Here is a 22,483-nt window from a genome sequence, read left to right on the forward strand (position 1 = left end):
CAAGGTTCAAAACAAACTGGAGAAGAAAATGCGATCATCTATTCAGTCCACAGAAATATTGTTGGGTTTTTTTTGTAAGACACAAACACGTGTACATACAGCTATAAAATAAGTCACTGTGCCCCAACAAATTATAAACCAGTAATATGCTCATTGAAACTACTTGAGTCCTACAGTTACTACTCTGCAAACACATTTGAGGCTGGACAGGCAGCAAGCGTTCTGCATCACTGATGAAAGATCAGGGTATGTAGAACCGATGTGCTCCTTACTTCAGGACAGGCACACCTAAGTGCCAACCCATAGAGAAGGAGAACTGAACAGCAATTTGAAACTTCCCATTTTATTCTTCACTTCATTACTGGTTTTAGAAATGCTACAGATGAGATATATTCCCATAAGAACCCAACAACTTAAAAATGAACAGTTTAACAAATAATGCGTTTCAGTCATTCCTTTCAGGCATTCAGGTATTGCTTTGTCATTGACTAATATCAGCAGCCTAGAAAGATGACAGGTTGTGATGTAGCAATCACTTCACAATTATTTTGTAATTTATATATTTTTACAGTTAGCTGAAAGGACAGAACCAGATTTAAAGCAAAATCAATTTATACCACCTCTCCTGTCCCAATCACTTGAGCAGGACATGGAGTCTACTTTAATAAGGGCTTCTCCTTTACAAGTGACTAGATGGCAAAAGTGATTTAAAAATTTGACATGAGATACAAAGGCTTTAAAAAGCTCAACCTTCTAATAACTATTAGACTTTTAACATTAGTATGTGATCTAGAAACTCTGGACTACGCTTAAAAAAACCCCAAACTGTAAAACAAAGCCAACCAAATGGAAACAGTATATGCAGGAAACCCCAATAGTCTCCTCATTCCTCTGTCTTCAAAGCAGCCTCTTATTTTTAGGAAAACTTGTTGTCTCCCACTGCTACCACAATTTTTTTTTTATTATAAAAATACAAAAGTAGCAACCTTTTACTGTCTGTGAACTGCACTGAAAATTTTTTAATGAAAATGTTGTTTTAAAGAAAAAAAAGATTCACCAGCCATGATGCTTTAGACATGTGTGCCAAAAGAAATAATGTGAGACCTTCTGCCATTTTATGTGAAATATGTGAAAAACATCTATCATTCCTATCAGTACAAAGGACTTGTTGAATGTTGAATATTGGCAGCATATACAAACTGAAGGTATCTTCCTATATAGAAGGAAACAAAGTGATTTGATGGTATCTGTGGAATTAGCATGAAAATAAATTGTCAGTAATTTTAAAGACAATTCTTCATTCTCTAAATATGTGGAATTAGAATAAACTCCGCTATCTATGCAACTCTGGGAAAAACACATCTTGGATTTTCATGAAGAACCCAGCTTCAAATTCTTGAAGACACAGTCTCTGAGGGTTCTGTAAACTAACAGAAGCATCACAGGCATTCCTGTACATCTCTGATCGACAGAGGTGGGAAGAGAAGTAAGCCTCTCTACTTGCTCTGTTGTCTTTTGCCCGTTCCCCCGACCTCTGCTAGCGACTCCTGTCAGAAACTGGACAACAGCTTATATGAAACTTAGGGACAAACCAGAACCTTTATTCTAACACGTACAAGAACTGGTGTCCAGACAAAGGGGACTGACACTAAGGAATCAGCAAAGATGCAATGCCAATTTAAACTGCCAAAAAACCCCCAAACAACCCCATAGGAAAACATCACTGTACAATGCCAAATAAAGCATTGCAGTCAGTCTATTTCAAAGGCATTTAAAAAGATTACACTCTCTAAAAATCAACCTTCGAGACAAGACAATACATCATCAAAATAAGGATCCTTCCATTTCACATGAAACTGTTTTGTAGAGCTATCTACAGAAGTTACATTTCTTCCACAGTCTTCATCAAAGTTTTACCTCCTTTGAAGAAACAAGGGAAAGTTGTGACCTCAGTGCTAACTCTAATTAGCTTCAAACTCTGAAACTGTGCAGTGCATAGCATATAACAGTATAGCTTTGGACAAGTTTTACTACTCAGTTACGTAAACCCCAACAAATGAGTTTATGGTGGAAACACTGTGAGTGTCAAATTCGCATCTCTTCTTTATGGGTGGAAATTGGTATAACTTCTGCTTTTTATATCACAAAATAATCACAGGGAAAGATGGGGGAGGGATAAAGAACAAAAAAGCCTTATTTTTTCTTTTTTTATGCATCTTAAACACACAATGTCTCCAGCCTGGCACAAGACACACAAAACATCTGCTGCATATTAAATGGCGTATTACTTCAATTAGCAAGAGCACTGAAATATTCTATTAGCACTAGTAATCACATATATCTGCAGTGTCTTTCACTATTTCCCTGCACCATGCAATGGTAACCATCTACCTCTTCAACATAAGAGAGAGAAATTCCTCTTTCTTTGCTTGCCAGCAACAGACAGGCTCGGGTTTGTTTAGCCTGCATTATTACTGAGCAAAGATGAACTGTCAGCGTTAACAGACCATAAGATTCTTGCTTCGGACTGAGATAACACCACTAACAAGTTGCATGCTGCATTGTTGTTAATAGTTAAACTCAGGTCACTTTTTGCTCATTTTGGGTGATTAAAATTTCCTCTGCATTTCTTCAAACAAACATCAATGGGACAAATCTAATACATTTGGTCTCATAAGCTCCCTTACTATGAAACGGTACCTACTACATATTTCTTGAGAAAGATTTTTTGTAATTGCAGTTCAAACTCCAGGCACTCAAGAGCAGCTTTATGGTATGCATCACTATGAGTATTCATTCAATGTATGAAGATAGGATGCACTTTGTGAGCATGCCCGTGTCTCACATACGAGAAAGGTTTCCTGTAACATCAGCCTCCTTAGTGCAAGTGTACATCAGGGTCCTCACTGATGACTTGTTATCATAAAAAAAAAAAAAAAAAGGGTTGTACTACATGACATCACCTATGAATTTTTAAATAATTAGAAAAGTGAGATCACCACAAAAGGTCTCAGAGAAGCATCTCCTGACAATTGCATAAGGGGAGGAATATTTCCCTCTGCAGGAGGAAGCGCAGGCACCAGAGCCCAGCATAATGCTAGAGACCAGTTGCAATTTGTGCCTACCTCTAGTGTTCCTGTTCTGGTTTTTGGGTTCAGTTGCGTATGCATGCATGTATGCGTACATGACAGAGGACTGCTACTGAAAATCCTTTCAGAAGCAGAAATCCCGTCAAAGCTAATTACTCCTCTTTCTTAGAAACAGTCACTTTGGTTTCTCTTCAGAAGCAAATGGTCCAGACAGACAACTGAATAATTACTAAACAGTCAACAATCTGTCCTCTACTGATGGATTCTCTCTGTGCAGCAGAATTCCAGAGAGTCAGGGACAGGCAGCAGAAGAGCAGCTGCACTGGCTCAGAACAAAGGTCCTGTGTCACCAGCTGCAAAAGTCATGTCAACCAAATGACGCTCAAAGTAGGGGAAAAAAGGACTCAATTATCAGTGTTCAACCCAGAAAGTTTTCCCCTGTCAAACTACAATTCCTTATTATGCTTACACCATGAGCTATGTCATGGTTTATTTTACATGCTCCCCTCTCCCTAATTCCCTAATCATTTCTCTCTTGGTTATTTTACATTTCCAAGGTCTACCTCTCCTCCCCTTGTCTATTTTTGCTTTCCACTCTTCTGCTATAGCTTCCTGTTTTCAAGACTATCTAAACTGACAGAGTCTTTGTAAAGCTTATACAACATAGTTGGTTCCTGTCATATGACAGACTATACTGGATCTCTGGTTTTGGTTGCTTCTCCAAAATTTCCTGTCTCTGGATCATGTGCTAGTATTTCCAACATTTGCTCAGTAGGGAAAAATTACTATAGAACCACCACTAGAAAAAAATAAGCAATGTTTGAGATGGGAAATATTCTACTTCAGACAATTCTCCAGGTGTATTTGTGAGACACGTGAGTGTCCTGGTTTTGGCTGAGATAGAGTTAATTTTCTCTCTAGTAGCCAGTATAGTGCTATGTTTTGGATTTAGAATGAGAATAATGTTGATAACACACTGATGTTTTTAGCTGTTGCTGGGTAGCTGTAGTGCCTACACTCAGTCAAGGACTTTTCAGCTTCCCACGCCCTGCCGGGTGCACAAGGAGCTGGGAGAGCACAGCCAGGACACTGACCCAGGCCGGCCAAAGGGACATTCCCTGCCACAGAACGTCAGGCTCCCTGTAGAACTGGGGAAGCCAGTCGGGAGGTGGGATCACTGCTTGGAAACAGACTGGGCATCGGGTTGTTTTGGTTTTTTCCTTCTGCACGTGGTGAGGAATTACATGTGTGCATTACTTCATTTATTATCATTAGTGTTGTTATTATAATTATTCTCTTCCTTTGTTATCCTATTAAACTGTTTTTATCTCAACCCACAACTTTTTCTTCCATTCACCTCCCCCTCCCACTATGGGGGTAGGAGTGAGCGAGCAGCTGCGTGGTGCTTAGTTACCAGCTGGAGTTAAACCATGACAGGGAGGAAGGAATACTTTAAGGGCAACAAGACTGTTTCCCTCTGGTTAGTCACCTCCTTCAGCTGGTTCTAGTTGCCATGAGAAGTGACAGGAACATAAAAAAGCAGAATCTGACACCTGTGCCATGTCCATACAAGGCAATGGCATGAAAAAAAAGAAAAAAGAAAAAAAGGCAAAGAAAAAAGCAAGCCCCAACCGTAATACATCACATATTCTATGGCATAGCAGCAATGCAGCAGGTATCACAACATAGTTGTGGTGGGTTTTGTTTGGGTTTTTTTGGTGGGTTGGGTATTTGTGTGACTGTTTTAAGTAGCAGAGGACTTTCCTTCATCATGAATCATACAGAAAACATGTAACAAACAGAAGAATTTCAGACGGGAGTTTTTAGCCCCTTGTCAAAAGGGAACATCCAAACTTGTCAGAACATGCAATAGTCTGTGTTGCTTTACGAATTCCACTTCTGTCTCTGCAAACTAAACTTGTCCAACACAATGGCCTTGCCAGGTCTTTGCATTTTCAAATAGGTGATCTAACAATGTCTCATAAAAACAACAGAAAACCCAGCTGGAACTGTAAATTAAACTAAGCAGATGAGCAAAAAAATACAGCTGCTTTCAGTCAACCCTACCAATAACAAACTAGGATTAAAACATTGCTAGGCATTCAGTATACATATATTAATAAAAACACTGGGTAAATCTGCTTGAAAACTGTCACCGTTTTGCAAATTGGGTTAAAACATCCAGTTACAGGGATGTAACTACTATCCAACTGAGTTTGTTATTTAATTTTAACTTAATCTGGTGGTTTTTTCAGCAGAAAAAAAAAGAAATTCAAATAATCCTGAAATTCAAATAATTTTGAAGGGAAAGTTCTTCAAAATATCCATGGACATTAAAGAGAAATCTTTGCCTTATTTTTCCCCACTGCAAGTTCTTATAATAGCTGTTTGCATAAGCCATATTCCTTGATTAAAAATAATTCTATAAGAACGATTAATCATTAATTTGGGAAAAAAAAGGCCTTACTGAACCTTATTGTAAATGTCATTAACCATTTTTTTTGGAGGACTACAAAGTGGTTTTCTGTTTATGAGAAAGAATTAATTTAATATCACTGGCATTAATTTGGGGTCAATTAGTGAAAGAGACTAGTACTTAAAAGCATATTTCCATGAAGCAAGGCGTATTAAAGTTAACTTGGCTCCACAAATACTTTCCCACTGAAGGAAGACACATCAGACAGATCACAAGACTTATAACTTATGTTCACTCTCTTCCTTTGCTTTCTCTGCTTTGTTTCTTTTGTTTCTTCAGTATCAGAAGCGTTTGGTGGTTTGGTTTTTTTTTTTAAGCTCTTCAGGCAAAGAATTGGAATATTTTACATGTAGTAAAACCAATGTCTACTAAACAGGATTTCTTTTTCTTTAGAAACTAGGAATTTGAAACCATAAACGATTTCTCATTAAGAAGCAAAAAAATGCATACAATCGAATTGTTATTTTTAGTCCTCGATACTTAAAAACAAGCTGTATGCCATGGCAAAGTTACCTAGCAATGGTACGGAGAGAAATAGAAGCAATAAATAAAATGCTGAAGGTATAAATAATAACACTGAGAAAAAACACAGGGAATATCTTAAACCCAAAAACTAGAATTGGTTTTAGGGACTGGATGCCATTAGGAGTAACAAAGAATATTCTGACATATCTGTAACAATTTTTCCCAGAAATGTACGTATCAACTTAAAGCCATTGGAAAAAAAAAAAAAAGGAAAAAAAAGGTGAAAATGTGCAAACAGCAGTGCAGCAAGACACCTATACACTGGTCCCTTACCCCAGAAACCCTTAATGAAAAATGTACACCATAAATATAAATTTTAAAAACAGTAAAGGAATTTCACTGATTTATTTGTATTGTATTTAGTAATGGGGTGCTCTAGCTTCAGTGCTTCTAACTCAGGAAAGAAGTCATGGCTTGCTTAGAAATCTCTTCACATTCATCTACAGGTATAATCAAAATGCAGTAAGCATGTTTATTTGCTATATATACAGATTCTTAGACCACACACATCATCTTAGTACCCAAACATTTTTCAGGATAGCATTAAGCAATGTGATTCACATCTGCCCTGCATTTGTTCTTTCATTTTCTCTCCAGCAAGAAAAGTACCTTTGTTTTTACATACCATGGGGTTTTGTTTGTTTGTTTTATATACTATGCTGTGTTTACTACCAGCCATTCCTTCATGTAAGTTTACTCCACAACTTTAGATCCAGTGATAAGAGAAATAACTTCCTCCTCTTCCAGTGCTGCTGTACCACCACCATGAAAAGCGTAATTAGGAAGACATGGGTGAATAAAGGGTTTGAGTAACTGCAGCTAAGCAACTGTGCTCGCCGGACTAAGAATCTTAGCAGCCAGAAATGTTAGCAAGCATTATCTGCATGCTCATACAGAAGAGTACAAGATCATCAGAAAATCATCCCAAATGAGGCTGACCTATTGAAAATGAGTAATTTCATCCAAGCATGACTGCCTTGTAGCTTCAGACTCAGTACGTTTCTCTGTGCCCGTACACTTCGCTTCCTCTCTGCTCAGCTCTGTCCACTGCATCCAAGCTCTGGGCCACCTCTGAGCATCACAAATGCAGCATGACAGAGACAAATGCTGATTGCTTGCACATTGCTGGTGGAGAAGCTGCTACGTGGTCAGTTCCCATACTACCCATGTGCCGACATCAAGCACCACTACAGAATGAATTGATCTTTGCAGAATGCCAACGCAAAACAAAGTGTTTAATATCAGAGATACAGTTTTCAAGAAACCTTTCATTGGGCTCCTTTCTTGAAGATAAGCTAGTACCATCATAGCACGTCACTGGGCACCTCTACCAATGCTCACAGAAGAAAAGCTGTAGCAGAGTTTAGGACTTTTCTTTATTAAGCAGTGTGGGTTGGGCTTGGATATTTAGTATTGCAAGTAGTAGTTCATCTTTTAGCTCAGTTAGTGTAGCCCTTTGACATGTAAGATTGGATATAAATTAGGTATGCATAACTCTACAAGCATCTTTTCAGCTAGCTTATATTTGTGTATGTCCAGCACTGATCATCTTGTCACCACCAAAGTAACAGTTTCATTTAAAGTACACATAATATTAAGGATGCAAACCAAATTAATCAGAAAGTCAAGGTGTTATGATAGCTTTGCTGCAGTGACAATGGCAGCCTGATCATAAGCTTGTGTACTCTTCCTCCCCCAACATCCTTCACACTTTGAATGACGAATGTCAGTCAAATGCAAAAAATAGAAAGATTTGTTCTGTATTTGCTTTACTTCCTCATTATTCAGAGAACAAGCCAAAGAACACATCCATAAGTCAGAATGGGTGAAAAATCATTGTAGCTTTTTGATTTTGTAGACTCATCTATTTACTGTCTAGGTTATCAGCATTAAAGAGGTACTTATTCTAAAACATTCCTTGCCAAGTTCAGGAAATATAACAAAAATGTTATGCTACATCTAAGAACGTGGCACTCAAATAAGGAATGATGAAGAACCAATGCCATAAAGGAAGTTTCTGAGTTGAGGAAGAAAAAAAATCCCAGTAATTGTCTGAACATGGTTCTCAAGTACCTTACTCGCAGCTTTCCGTGACGGGGACAGTTCAGACACAGAAGCACTGAATTTCAGATTCTGGATGGGAGTCATCCTCCTCATATCCAAAAAATGAACTAAACAGAGAATATCTAAAGAAAGTAATACAGTGTGAAAGTGCCCAAGTTTGGGTATGCTGCAAGAGCACTAGAACTGCTGTCAGCTGGATGTCTACATAGGCTAATTTCTCTTACTGAAAAACTCACTTGTTACTAGTATAGGTGTCTGTGCTGCACCGCTGGATAGACATGGCCTAGATGTTTCATGCTTCACATGAAACTACCGTATAAGGCTGTGTACGACTCTGTACAACTTCTAGAAGCCCCCCAAAGCCTCACGTGCCGAATCCAACATTTACACCTTTCACCTCGATCCACAAGAGCAGTGCCAAGACCCGAAGCTTTTGCAGAGGTGGGCAAGTCCCTTGCGCACAGAGCAGGGCAAGGGCATGGTGCCTGTTGGCCAAAGGTGAAGAAAAGTACTCAGATATTTGTCTAGGGGAGAAGATACACTTGAAGTTGCTTAAGTGCTAGTTAAGCGGGTGCTAACAGACAGCTGTCAATAACTATGGGAAAATGTGCCAAAATACACAAATAAATTGACTATGTATTTTCTCATCTAGAATTCCAGTAGAAGAAAAAGCACATTGTTCGACTAAACCAATCTGGACCCAAACGCCAGTTTAAGCTCACTTAACTGGGATATTAGGAGTATATTCATTATTCCAAAAGCAGAGTTTCATATAGGGGATTTTATCACTATATCCAACTATTCTTAGCTTTTTGTTTTTCTCCCTCTTACCTCACTTTTTAATAATTCCAGACTTTGTTATAACTTGGAAATACAACCTTATATTTACAAACAACAAGTGCACAGTTTCAGCAGATTCAGCAGATTCCAGTTTGTGCCACTCAAGCAAGACCAACCCAACCCAGATCCCGCATGCTTTTGCAGTTTCCCCTCTAGCTACCTATGTAGCACTCAAAGTAGCCTCCTTCAGCTTTCTTTTTCTTCCAACAGCCCAAAAGAGCATCACCAGGCCTTACAATGTCAAAGAAAAAAACAAAATTAAAATAGAATTTTCTGTCAACTTTCCAGGAGTAGATTAGTTCCAGGCACTTTTGACAAATAACCAAACAGTGCTTCTGTCAGCTACATTTTTTTTTGCCTCACCCTTGAAATCATTAGCAGTTTGGAGCTAAATTCTCTGTCAAAAGCATATAACAAACTTGAACTTTGAAATATTGAAAGAGAACTCTCCAATCCTTATGATGAATATACATCTCCCTTCTCTGTGTATTTAATTAGAAAAAATATGTAGATTTCTACATATGTTAAAAGCACTGTTGAAAATGAATCAACAGATCAATAGTGCTCTATAGAAGCAAGCTATGCACTGTCTAATTACTCAAGCCTAGAAATTTTATAAATCCTCACAATTAAAAGATATACATATCATCCCAAGTTCTCATTCATTTTTATTCATAGCAACAAGCTGCCAAGATTACTAAGCACCTAGCTCTAGAAAAAGTTTAATAAACTTAGAAAATACTACTTCTCAGATACAAAATTTAGGTTACAACTCTTCAGTAATAATTTTTACTCCCAGTGTAGAGGGTTCTGAGTCACTACTGCAGCAGGCAAAAAAAAAAAAAAAAGGTTAATTGGAGTCTACTTTTTAGTCAGAGCCTAGGGACTTGTTTCTCTATCAGGCACTAGGCTCCTGAAATCATCCATACCCAGCGTGATGACATACGCTAACTGCAGAGCTGATGTCAGCGTGAAGCATTGCACAGTGTCTCTCTGCTTCAAAACTCTAGGTGGAAAATCATGCCCAGAGAATGTACAGGGCACAACTGTCAGACACCAGCAATAATTACCTAAAAATGACACCTAGTCACATCAGTCTTCCCTCTTTTCTTTCAGAGCATCAAAATGTTATATTTTTAGCATTTTGTTCAGTTGGAGGGTTTCTTCCCTGGTTTGACTCTCACCCCTTAAAGGCAGTGAAGGCTTACACAAACTTCTAGCCTATCTCCTCCGAGGCCGGTTCATCACTCACAAAGGAGATGGAACCGCAAAAGAGAAAGTGTACAAATTGCTATTACTTAAAAAAAAAAAAAAAAAAAGACAAAAAAAGGTTGATTCCAAGGTGAATGAATATAGACTGTATAAAACCTAGAGCAAGGAGGAGGGGGGAGAAACTTTTTTAAAAGATGACCTGAAGTACTATTTAACTGCAAAATGATGTATTTGTTCCAGTAATTTCTTTAAAACTATCTCATTTACTATTCTCTCTTCTATTACTGGTAATCCTAAATTCTTGCTGACCTGTTTCACTGACTTAATGAAAAATATACCATTAAAAGTAATGATTTGATTCAATCACTGAAGTCTCCGTTGGTACTGAAAATTTTAATTTACACCCAAGTGAATCACACATTTATAACAGTATGCATTTTTTAATGACTGTTTATAAAATCATAAGTATAGTCCATTCATTAATCAAGAGATTTTACTTTAGATTTTAGAAATTCTTCAAGCAAGCAAGTTGCAAAACAGCTGCTTCAAGGGAGAGGAAATCTTTTGTGTTTTTCTTTAAATCTATTGTATTACCTATACGAGGACTTTTTGACTAAAAATACTTAGTAGAAGGAATGTATAAAACTCACTCCAACTTCAAAAAAAAGTGAAAATAAATGTATCAGAACTTTTCTTTAATGATTTATGGTTGTAGTTTACTACTCTCTCTAAAGCTTATAAACACCTGTTTGCAAAAACAAAATTGCAAACGACAATGTTATGAAACTAACTGGGAATACCATTGGTTTATCGTGTTATGCCATCAAACATTGTCATAAATATTTTTTTCTCTCCATTTACACATTCATTTAACAAGAAAGATCTAAAAGATGAAAATCATACTGTAAAATTAAATAAATTACTAGCATCAGCAGCTATTACGTTCTTTGTGAAGATCTTTAAAACGTTGTCTCTCACTACAGCTATCCCTGTTCATTTATGTAACAGCCCACCTTGGCTAGAAGTTCAGTAGAAGTATGCAGCTTCCTATATACCCCTGAAATCTGTCCTGCAGAGAAATAGGGTATAGGGATACCCAAACAACAGCCATCTATCACGTGTCAGTAATAGTCCGGCACCTCTGACAATCAAAAACTAGAGTTAAGGCTGATGTTCATTCTCTGCAGAACCAGAAGAGGCTGCTCATGTCACAGAAGTTACTGCACGCGTATTCTCTATTTGGCAGAGCAGGCTACACAGCTTCACAGCCAGTTAATATACAGTGCTTGCAATCGCTTTAGAAAACAGTTGCTTCACTACTAACCCTGACATAATGTTACATCATCATTAAACAACAAGATAGAAGGGACCTTCGAGAAATCTTTGGTTTTGTACAAGATGCTTTTAAAATGTCCTCATCTTTTACAGGGGAGTAAATTGGAAGATGAGCAACCAAGCATGTAAAATAGCTTGTTAGTTATAAATGGGTGATTGTAAGGAGAATGTTGCACTCCTTCCAGAAAGAGGTGCCTAAAAAAACACCCCAAAAACAAAACACGAACCAAAAAAACCCCAGACCCAAACCCCACAAGCAAGTAACAGCCACCTCGCACAAGCAAATCCTTTCTATCGAAATTACACTGTGCTCAGTAGGATTCAGTAAATTGTCGATTAAATCAAAGTGATCTCAGTAACTCTATGAGGAATGACTGCAGACTTTGCAGGCCTATTAAGCACTTCACTATATAAAGAAACTGTACTTGTACCTTATGACTGATGCTCAGAGTACCCTGAGTCTTCTGATGTGGCCAACTACTGATGATACTTTAAGCGATGCTAGAAAAGGAGTCATGTTACTGGCCTCACAAGATGAGGATTCCAAATTGGATTAAAAGGAAAAACCCTATCTTCTTTTCCCCATAACAACTAACCAGTCTGGATAAATCTATAAGTAGTACGTAAGGACCTCTAGCAGCTGATGGTGTAGGAGTAGGAATCCTAAACCCAGTACGACACCTTTCTGAAGGACAACACTGAACATACCTTGCAAGAAACATGTGTTAGCACAAATATAACCTCCAGAAGTTTTCCTAAAAACAAAGCTCCAAATCTTTAAGCACCATTTTAGGTTTAGACACCATTTGACTGCTAAAGGTGAAAGACCAGAACGTCAGAAAACAAAGCAGCTTCTAGCAACATTCCAAGCAGTTTCCCAGCCCCTCCGACTAACCACCTTGGAGGAGAGAAATTCACTGAAACCGAGGTCAGAAGATACATATATACAGTAATTTTCTAGACAGATCTAATAGCTGAAGTTAAGAGTTCTTGTAAACCAAAAAAATCCCAAAACACCCCCTGCAAGGTTACCTTGCCCATTAAACCAATACCTACACCCTTTTATTTCTTCTGCATTCTAAAAAAGCAACAAAACAAAAATGGGAAAACTAATAAAAATACAAGAAAGAGCAGAATCCCATTCCCTGCCCTATTTTGTACATACATTTCAAAGCCTAGCCTTTAATCTCAAGAATCTGCATGAAAACAGGAGTGGGCGGCTGCCATGGCAACGCAATTTTTCCAATTTATTGCTGATGTTCCTAGGGTGGATTACTGGCTGTAATAACAAGGGATTGAGGATCTAATAGTTCAGGAGTTAACTGGAATATTCTTCTCCCCTAAAGAGTCTGCCTGCAGCAACTAGAAGCAGGATCTAGATGAAGATATCCTTAACAGAAAATAAAACGGATTCTTTACCATCCCATGCCTGCAAAAGCAGACGAAGTTTCAGAAGGATTTAAGGCGATAGCGGTCTCTCTCTCACTGTATATTTAAGAACGTGGAGTATTTCATAAACTAATGCTCCTGTTCGGTTTTCTCCAAAACAATGATGCAGAGGGGACTCTGCCCTTTGAGAACACACGATGAAAGAGGATAAAACTCTCCAGCACTTGCACAAAATTCATATGGAATAGTGTCAGTTATGTAAAGAGGTTCTTAAAAGATTTGGAGTAATCTCTGCAAGCTCCATTCCACACCTTGAATGACAAGTGAACAGCTTTGCTAAATACAGTATGTTTCTTCTTACTGGTCCAATTTCTCAAAACAGATCACAGAAAAATAAAGGAGACCTGAGAAGATTCTGTGATTATACAGAAAGCATCTCAAACTGGTTTCAGAATTAGAAAGGTATTAGCAGGACAAACAGTTTTCAGCTCTACCTGATAGAGGCTATGAAAGCTCCTGAAAAAAGTATGGCAGTGGCCACTGTATCACTGTGGCTCTCTAGGGTTCTCTGCAGTTGGAAAAACAGATTTGCTGCTGCTGTGCTGGTGGATTTTTTCCTGGCACTCTGCCTTTGGAAAAACAGACCTCAGCCAAAAAATATTTGCATTCAGAGAAATGTCCTGTCTCATTTCCTTGTACCAGTCCATTTCTGTGATCCAGCATGGGAGCTCATTTGTTGATGTACTGTCCTTAGGTTTCAGGTAATAACCAGCTTTTTTAAATACGACTGAAACACCATCTGATCTTAAAAAAAACATACACTAGACTGTAATCCCTGAACACTTTTCCGGGCAGTTACAGCTTAGAAAAAATGTCTTGGGAGTTTCATTGACAGGTCTCAAATAATTTGTTCAATATGCAGCTGCAATCAAAAATAAAAGCCAATAAAATGTTGAGCATCATCAGAAAGGACAAGAGAAAAAGCCATTGCTTTACTACAGTATAAAACATTGATGCAACTTCATCCTAAGTATTGCATGCCATACCAGTCATTACACCTCCATAAGGATATAGTGGAGTCAGAAGAATGCAGAGAGATGAACATCAGAGGTACTTAAGGGAACAGAGTATCCGTCGTATGGGTAGAGACTAAAAATGGGTCACCGATATGCTTGTGCTCCATCACCTTCACTAGCTATGCACATGGCTCACCCTTGAAGGTCAGGCCAAAGCCAATCATGGTCTTCCAGCTCAAGACATGGGAGTGGAAACAGATGGTCTGGAATATCTTAGTGCATCAAGGTGTTCTGAGATTTCATTAGTAGCAGAAGGGGTACAACTAATAACGATGGAAGCAGAGTGGTCTTTTCGGTGGCGAGACAAGAAGATACCAGAGAAAGAGGCACTGGACTAATCGCAGCCTTTTAAGGGACAGAGAGAAATGGCGATAATTACGCTGTTTCTGCACCATAAGCCTAATTCCTGTCGCTCACATTTCCCTACACAGCAAGGTCAGAACATCCTCTTAGATATTTGAGGATAACTATAAACCTTCAATAAGAATAAGCTTTATTCAGTGGCTTGAAAAAGACCCAGTGATGTCTTAAACGTTTATGTAGGAGTCTTTGATTAAAACAAATGAGACGCTGGATCCTCAAAAAAGAGCAACACGAGATGTATATACTGATAAATACCTATATCAAAATGATAGTATTAAAAAGGCAATCCCACAGAAGTATTTTATTTACTGTACTGAAAAAGTGCTTATCAATTGTTTTTTCCACAGTAAGACAACCTGGTTTACTCTGCATTAATGACAGAATATTTTGTTCTTTCATTATCCAGGATATTTATTATTTTAAGTACTGATCCATTGCAACTTTCCTGACTTATCACAAGACAACTGCGCTTCTGGGAACAAGCTGAAATACAGCCAGAAGCAACATTTTTTTGTTGAAGTTAAAAATACACTGCACTGACATCCTAATTTAACACTTCGTTCTTTGTGCCATGCTTTTGTTTACACATCGTTCTTTTGGAGAAATAGCCCAGGAGTGATACACACCTGAATCATTCATGTAACACAACTCAGTTTGAGTAAATCCTTAGTGAGCAATGGCTTTAAGTCAAACAGGTCCACTTGAGAACTCTCATTCGACTTCAGGCATTAACTACACTCTTCCTTTCCTGTAACAAAATACTCCCACCCAGAACTTCCACCTCTTCCTCCTAAACACACATCAAAGAGTTTCAGTTAAAGCTTAATGAATTGTACTATCCTTGTACAGTATAATTTTTTCGTAGAGTATAATCTCTCTTTTTCACCAATAACAAACATTCAGAATTCTCAAATATGCAAAGCACTTAAAACTTCAGGAGTCTTTAAAGAACTCCTAACTGTTACAAGTTTACTTAAGCAGTTCTCATACTGTTCAGTAATGCTGATGGACTAGTGGGGAGGTGTGCTGGTGTTGGCTGGGATGGAGTTAATTTTCTTCATAGTAGCTAGTATGGGGCTATGTTTTAGATTTGTGCTGGAAACAGTGTTGATAATACAGAGAAGTTTTCATTACTGCTGAGCAGCGCTCACACAGAGCCAAGGCCTTTGCTGCTTCTCACCCCACCCCACCAGCGAGGAGGCTGGGGGTGCACAAGAGGTTGGGAGGGGACACAGCCGGGACAGCTGACCCCAACTGACCAACGGGATATTCCACAGCATATGACATCATGCTCAGCACATAAAGCTGGGGGAAGAAGGAGGAAGAGGGGGAGGTTTGGAGTGATGGCATTTGTCTTCCCAAGTCACCGTTACGCATGATGGAGCCCTGCTGTCCTGGGGATGGCTGAACACCTGCCTGCCCATGGGCAGTGGTGAATGAATTCCTTGCTTTGCTTTGCTTGTGCATGCAGCTTTTGCTTTACTTATTAAACTGTCTTTATTTCAACCCAAGAGTTTTCCCCCTTTTACTTTTCTGATTCTCTCCCCCATCCCACCAGGAGGGAGTGAGTGAGCAGCTGCATGGTACTTAGCTGCTGGCTGGGGCAAAATCATGACAGGAGGCTCTCTCTCCTCTTGATAGAGCATGTAGTTTTTGAAGACACATCCTTACTTTGAAGACCCCCTTCACAGCAGTGTGGTATGGAACACTCAGGCTCCTGCTTCAATCACACCCTTGTCCATCGGACCAGGTTGCAGCTCTTCCTCTAAGCAAAAGGCTCTATTGATCCTCCTCTTTCAACCACAGACTGTTTAATTCTCTTTCTCACCCCCTCACAGCTCTTATCTCAGTCAAAATTAATATTTCAACAACATAGCTGACCACCTCTATGCAGCACAGATTTTCTGCATGCTTCCTGTCTTATGTGATGAGATGTGTAACAAATTAATAAAGTCCATTCTAGACTATAATTAAAAGCATAGACTAGGGCAGCAGTGGTATCATAACACTCATCTTTTCTTATAGTTAATAATTTCTAACATGGAAGCAGATTTTAATATAGAAAATATCCAAGAAAAACAAATCTAGAATAATTAAGTAGGAATTAATTTAAGAATAAACCCATTGCCTGAAGTCAGGCAGGTACACTGAGAGAGCACAGAGAAGTTAAGACTGGAAAAATGTAATTTCCTCACAAGACTTTTCCTGCTGGTAAAGAGAACAATGGAATTACAAGCACCCTGAAGGGATAACAATGAGTAGAAAGCAGTTTCCAGTTGGCTATGCTAATACTTCTGATAAAGTTGCAATAGCTAAGTAAAACAGAAAGAAATACTTGCAACTTTCAGCATTTGATTACTTTAACAAACCAAATCTGAAACATGAAATACATAGAGAGCTACCCCAAAAAGTTTGAAGAGTACCTGAAATATTAATGACCCATCCATAGACATAAAATTACTAATCAAACATTCACAGGTCCTTGGCCAATTTATTCTGAGCTCAAACGAAGCTAAGTTAAGCATCTCTGTGATCCAAGATGCATGCATTATTTAGTATTAGCTAGACATTTGTTCATTTATGCAGACAGATGCCAACAGGATTTATACGAGAGGGTACCATTTCTGCTTAATTTGAAATGTCCTGTTCTCTCTCTGAAAGCTAAACTACAGTGATTTCTATCATTGAGGCAGTTTTCATATTTTAGCAAAAGCACACTTTCAAAAAGCTACAGTCAGGAACTCTTCCAGCAGAAAAGTGAGATACAGAACTCTCAGCGCATCTCCAGAGAACAAGGTGTCAGCATCTGCATCACGTCCTCTTGTACACAGGCGTGACTCTCGGAATTTCCACGCACAAAACCAGCCCACTGATTTTTCACAGTACTTTTGTAGCTTTTCTTTTTCGGTCAAATAAGATATCCACAGAAGGGCAGTCTTGTGGGAGGTGGGGTGGTGTTTTTATTTGTGGTGCGTTTGGTGGGGTTTTCTTTTGTTTGTTTGTTTTGCGTGGTCTATGCAGCTAATCAAAATTTGCATCATCCACTTTAAAAACCTAAATGAATATTCATAAGGAAGATTGGGAAAGAGCAGAACAAAAGGGAAAACCTGAGCTGGTAAGGACAACCAACAGTGAGAAACTGGAATTATGGGAGAAACACTGGCAAAAAACTCTGAAAAGGCAGTTGGCCTTTAGCTTCTTTTCCCTATAAGCCATTCCTGGTGTCACTACCTTTGCAGATGAGTTTTCTACACTTCAGAAGTGTGAATGTAGCCTCAGCTATAGGTACACTTCATAGAGATGACTTTTTAACTCAGGTACTTTTAAACTGCCTCTCAGCATCCCAAAGCACTTATGAATTTTCCAGTATTCTTAGGACTGCCACCACAGCCCATTCTCAAAGACAAAGAAATTTTGAAAATAATTAAATAAGGAATTCATGTTCCCTTACCTGAGCTTCCTCTTACCCTGCTCCCTGCAAGACACAGAGCACAACTCAACACCCAGACAGGATGTGCTCGCTGCTCAACTGTGCTTAGCATTTAGTATGTGATAAGACTATGAACTACTACAGATGATGGAAGTTTGGCTGAACAACACAAAAATCAGTCCAAAATGTATAAATATTTGCTACGTCCTGAAATATTTCTGTTAATCTCGAAAATATAGGCTAAATCTGTAGTCCTGATCCAGGTGACTAACATTGTCATGGGTAATGTTTGTTTTTAAAGCATAGGAGAATGATTCATATTTAAAACAAAAACAAGTTTAAAAATCAAATTGCAAACCATTTACTTCCTCCTACCCAAACAGACCTCAGGAGCACACAAACAATGTGAGCTAACCCAAACGGTCACATAATACTGTACTTATTTATCTAGCACTGCTGAAGCCAAGCACTGAGTGGGGGAGATACTAAGAGAGGGAAAGAGCAATAAAATTAGTGCCATTGAGCTAAAGCAAATAAGTCATCATTTCACGTATCTGAGGGGAAAAACAGTAGCTTAATAAGGAGAACAAATAACTAGAGGCAAAAAGACATGCTAATACAAGAAGGATTTAGGACCCAGAAAAATAAAGGGCAGGAGATGCCGCTATCATGGGCACACATCTTACAGAGCTGAGCCACTATTTCACCACTTACATTTTGAAGTACCAGCAAGGACAGGATCAGGTTAGCAAGGTGGAAATAAGAGCAAAGGGATCACAGAGAAATGGAGATAAAGTGAGGTACTGAACTGCTCAATTTGCACGAGGATAACTTCACATGTGAAACTAAAGGAAAGAGAGGATCAGAGGCACCCAACCCTGGCTCAGGGAGGCCTTGGGAGAACCTGTTCAAGGCCAGCTAGATGTGGTGCTGCAGAAGCTCAACATGGAATCACTGAAAAAAAATCAGTTGATTAAAAGTAAATCTGACAAATAACATGAAATCCACAGAAGGTTTTGAAAAGCTGTGGGCAAAGAAACATTTAAAGTAGTACCATGGCAGGCAGTGATGAGAGGTGGAATAAAGGGAGTATCTTTGAGAGTGAGAGAAGTCATCATATCTCTGCAATGTTTATCTGATAGTTACGCTTCACAGCTCCACTGAAAACTTTCAGCTAAACACAGGATACGTATTCTAAAAGGAGCACCTTAAATGCAAAGCAAGTGACACCAGCCAGTGATACCCCCACAAGGCACAGAGTGACTGACAGTGTGGAATCACAGAAAGTTATTTTACAAAGAATCCACTGAAAGGGCAGATTTGGCATAAGGTTTTGAAAAGGGGGAAAAAAAAAAAAAAGAAGAAATCACAGGCATAAAACTTATGTTTCCCTCAACCAAGGGCATCTTTATTCAACTTCCCAACCACACTGACCAATCACTTAACTATGCTGAGGAAGCAGAAGAAGGACCTCCAATGGGTTTTGTTTTGCTTTTTTCCTCCACATTTCATTTTCTACTTGAAAAAACACAACTTTTCAGCTTGACGTAGTTTAGTAGTAAACTGCAGCTTCAGCAAGGAACGAACAGTTCCTACTGAGAAACAGCAGTGAAGCACTGCCACGGAGCATCAAACCAATGGACAGTTCTGATGCAGCTCCCCTCCTCTGGCAATGACTAATAAGCAACACTTCAATAGAAAGTGAAATGCCATGTGCTACTAATTCATGATTGGCATGGCACAGTATCATCACATGATATATGGGAATCTCTTGGTCCCTACCAAAATAACTGTTAGAAAAATAATCATCCAGTCATCATCTAAGAAATATCCGCAATTGAACAGGGTGTTCTTGCTTGCGCAGGTGTACAAACCCCAAAGCGATGCACAGGGTTGCTTTAACTTTGTGCAGTTGCAGACCATTAATACACCTTGTATTAAATACTGGACTGGGACATCTATATCCAATACTTACAGTGACACTGCAAGAACATTGCCTTTTTGAAAAACGAAATAATCACCTCTAATATATGCATTCAGGAGCTTTTAGAGTCTTAACCTCAATACATAATAAAATATCAGTTATTCTTTAAACATAAGGGCAAGGACTAAACAACCCAGAAGTGTTCGCTCCTTCACGCTGCTGCAGTTCACTAGTGACCCAAACTAGCCATCCGGCAGCATCACTCCTACATTTTTCTACTTTGGAATGATGTATAAAAACTACTATTTTTATAAATCAATTTGAGATCTTCAAATGAGAGGCACTAGCAGTGTTATTTGTTATTATCATACATATACTATAACCTAGCACGAGACACAAACAAGTCCTTCGAAAATGACCTGTAGAGATCTATCACCTCCCACTGACCTCCTTCAAAACATATTTGGATCTGTTCCAGCCTTTTATTGCTCTTTGGCACTAGTAATCCACCATTTGATCATTATAAAACATTCACAGCAGATGTATCTACAAAACAGCATGATGACTGAAGTGGATAAGAACAGGAAGAGATGAACTCTCAGGAAACAAAGATCCTGAGTTTATGCTAATAACTTTAAAGGACTAAATTAAGGAGAAACATATGCAGATTTCCTTAAGCTCTTCTATTTTGGATTTAAGTCTCGAAAGTGCTGCTCATGTCAGGCTACTTTTTCTGTAGTTCCTCACAGTGAGTATTTCTGTATTACTAAGTGTTTTCCCAAATTCAATTTTTGCCCTCACTAAACACCACAACAGAAAAGACATCAGCATTATGTTGGTGGAGGGGAACATAGTTGTTATGCAATTAGCTATATAAAGCTGCATTTGTTCTCTTTCCCTGTCTACACCATACAGAAGAACAAATACGATGATAAGATGACACCAGCTTTACTAGAATGAATTTGTCCAATGGCAAATATGTCCTAACTTGATTACTGATCAGAGTTGGTGAGACAGGCTCTACATTCTACATGAATGAAGATATGCTGTAGATGCAACAGAGTTTTTTATTGTCAAAAACCAGTTAGGAATCAATACCCTACTACGTACAAAACCTGAACAGAACTAGCAAAACCAGAGAGCTGGAATAGCATGTTATAGTTACAACAGTATAAGGTATAGGTAAGTTTTAGTTCTCAAAACCAGGTTTGAGTCATCTTTGCAGTATAAATCTGCAATTGCTTTGACAATTCTTGTGCAGTTCTTACTTTTGTACGCCTGCCTTAACAGTTCTATCCAGTAGGAATCCAAAAACATCAGGAAACATTAAAAAATGTGTTTGGACACATCAGAAATCCTTTAGATGAAATTTTTTAGAAAGTATCTCAATTGTGCTTTACTGGGTAAGGTGAGGAAGCAAAAAGGGTGGAAATCTAGAGATTTTTTTCTAGAAATTAGTCACTAGGAAGTGTTCATCATTTCTCCTGTACTCAAATTTTCTTCATTCTATTATTCACAGTAGCATATTTATAGATAAAACTTAAGCAACTTACTTTGCAGTGGTCATACTGTTGCTGTAAGGTTGGAACATCACCTCCAATGGGCATTTGCTTTTTTAGTTCTTCATCTTTTGCATTCAGCCATTTGATTAACTCTTCCAGGGATGTCAGCAATCTGTTCCATTTCTCTGCACTGGCCTCCAAGTGAGCCCTGTGAAACAACATTAAAGCATCTTTAAAGCCTTGAATAGCAAAACCTGCATGGATAGGAATGTTTCAAGTGTTTAACTGCAAAGCAACTTTGTGTCAAAAAAAGTCTACTTCAAAACATTTTGCACAGCAAATCAAAAGCAGCAGAGGAAAAATGGGGAAATGCAGACAAAAATGTACCGAAGCTTTAACTTATCTAAAACTTTGCATGTCTAAGCAACATAAAGAAATGCTGTGTTTTCTTGTGACTCCACCACCACACTGCACGAAATACAAGCCTCATTTTGTGAGGTAAAGCACTGCAAAACTGAACTCTTTCATGCCAGGACCTTGACTCCCCAGCAGCGACAGCAACAAGTTGTCCCAGCAGTGATCAACAGTAAATTGCCTATGCTGCTGAGAATATCAGTGACGTGAATTATTTAATACATCATCTTTAGTCGATGATGAGTTACTACAGAATTAACACAGTGAATCTGTCCCTCAAGTTTAATTGGCAAAACCCCCAGATTCCACAATACCCTTTTCTGTAATTTTCAGAAATACCTTAACTTGACGGCTTCTCCCTGCAGTGCCTACACAGCTGTAGGGAAATCTTCAACAGAGACCACCTACCCTTCTTTTACTGCAGTTGTTCTGTGTTATGGATTCAAGAACAGCATGTACTTAGTCTATACCAGTAAACAACAATTTCTTTCTCCACACAGGTGATGGAGTAGAGCTAAGTCCTTTTCAGTGTAGTCTGACACCAGCTCTGCACCTTCCTGCCCCACTTCTGACAGAGGAGTGAACTGAATTTTACTGTTATTTCCTACCTTTTCCCTTTCCTACTTTGCGCATGTTTTTTTATCTTTTTTTTTCTGATTCACCATAACTCGCATCTTGAAACTTTCATCTGGCTTCTCTTGTATTATCATTTCAAATGGCGTCTGAGTGAATGTTCGGGACCGATATGACAATAGTTGGATTGAAGGGGTGATATGCTACAAGGTTAATTTCAAGGCAAGCTTAGGTTTGGGTACGCTGGGATCTCCCAGTGATACTAGGATAG

General features: G+C 38.6%; 1 protein-coding gene across 6 annotated transcripts in view; it reads right to left on the reverse strand.

Annotated features, from left to right (window-relative positions):
* UTRN (utrophin) overlaps positions 1-22,483 on the reverse strand; it is a 389,659-nt gene that overhangs the window by 107,911 nt on the left and 259,265 nt on the right. For all 6 annotated transcript variants that reach the window (XM_054819386.1, XM_054819387.1, XM_054819385.1 and 3 more), the window contains one exon: positions 21,277-21,433. In XM_054819386.1, coding sequence (XP_054675361.1) covers positions 21,277-21,433 — 157 coding nt within the window. The remainder of the gene's footprint in view (positions 1-21,276; positions 21,434-22,483) is intronic.

This window comes from Grus americana, chromosome 3 (assembly GCF_028858705.1).
Source record: "Grus americana isolate bGruAme1 chromosome 3, bGruAme1.mat, whole genome shotgun sequence".
Classification (NCBI taxonomy): domain Eukaryota; kingdom Metazoa; phylum Chordata; class Aves; order Gruiformes; family Gruidae; genus Grus; species Grus americana.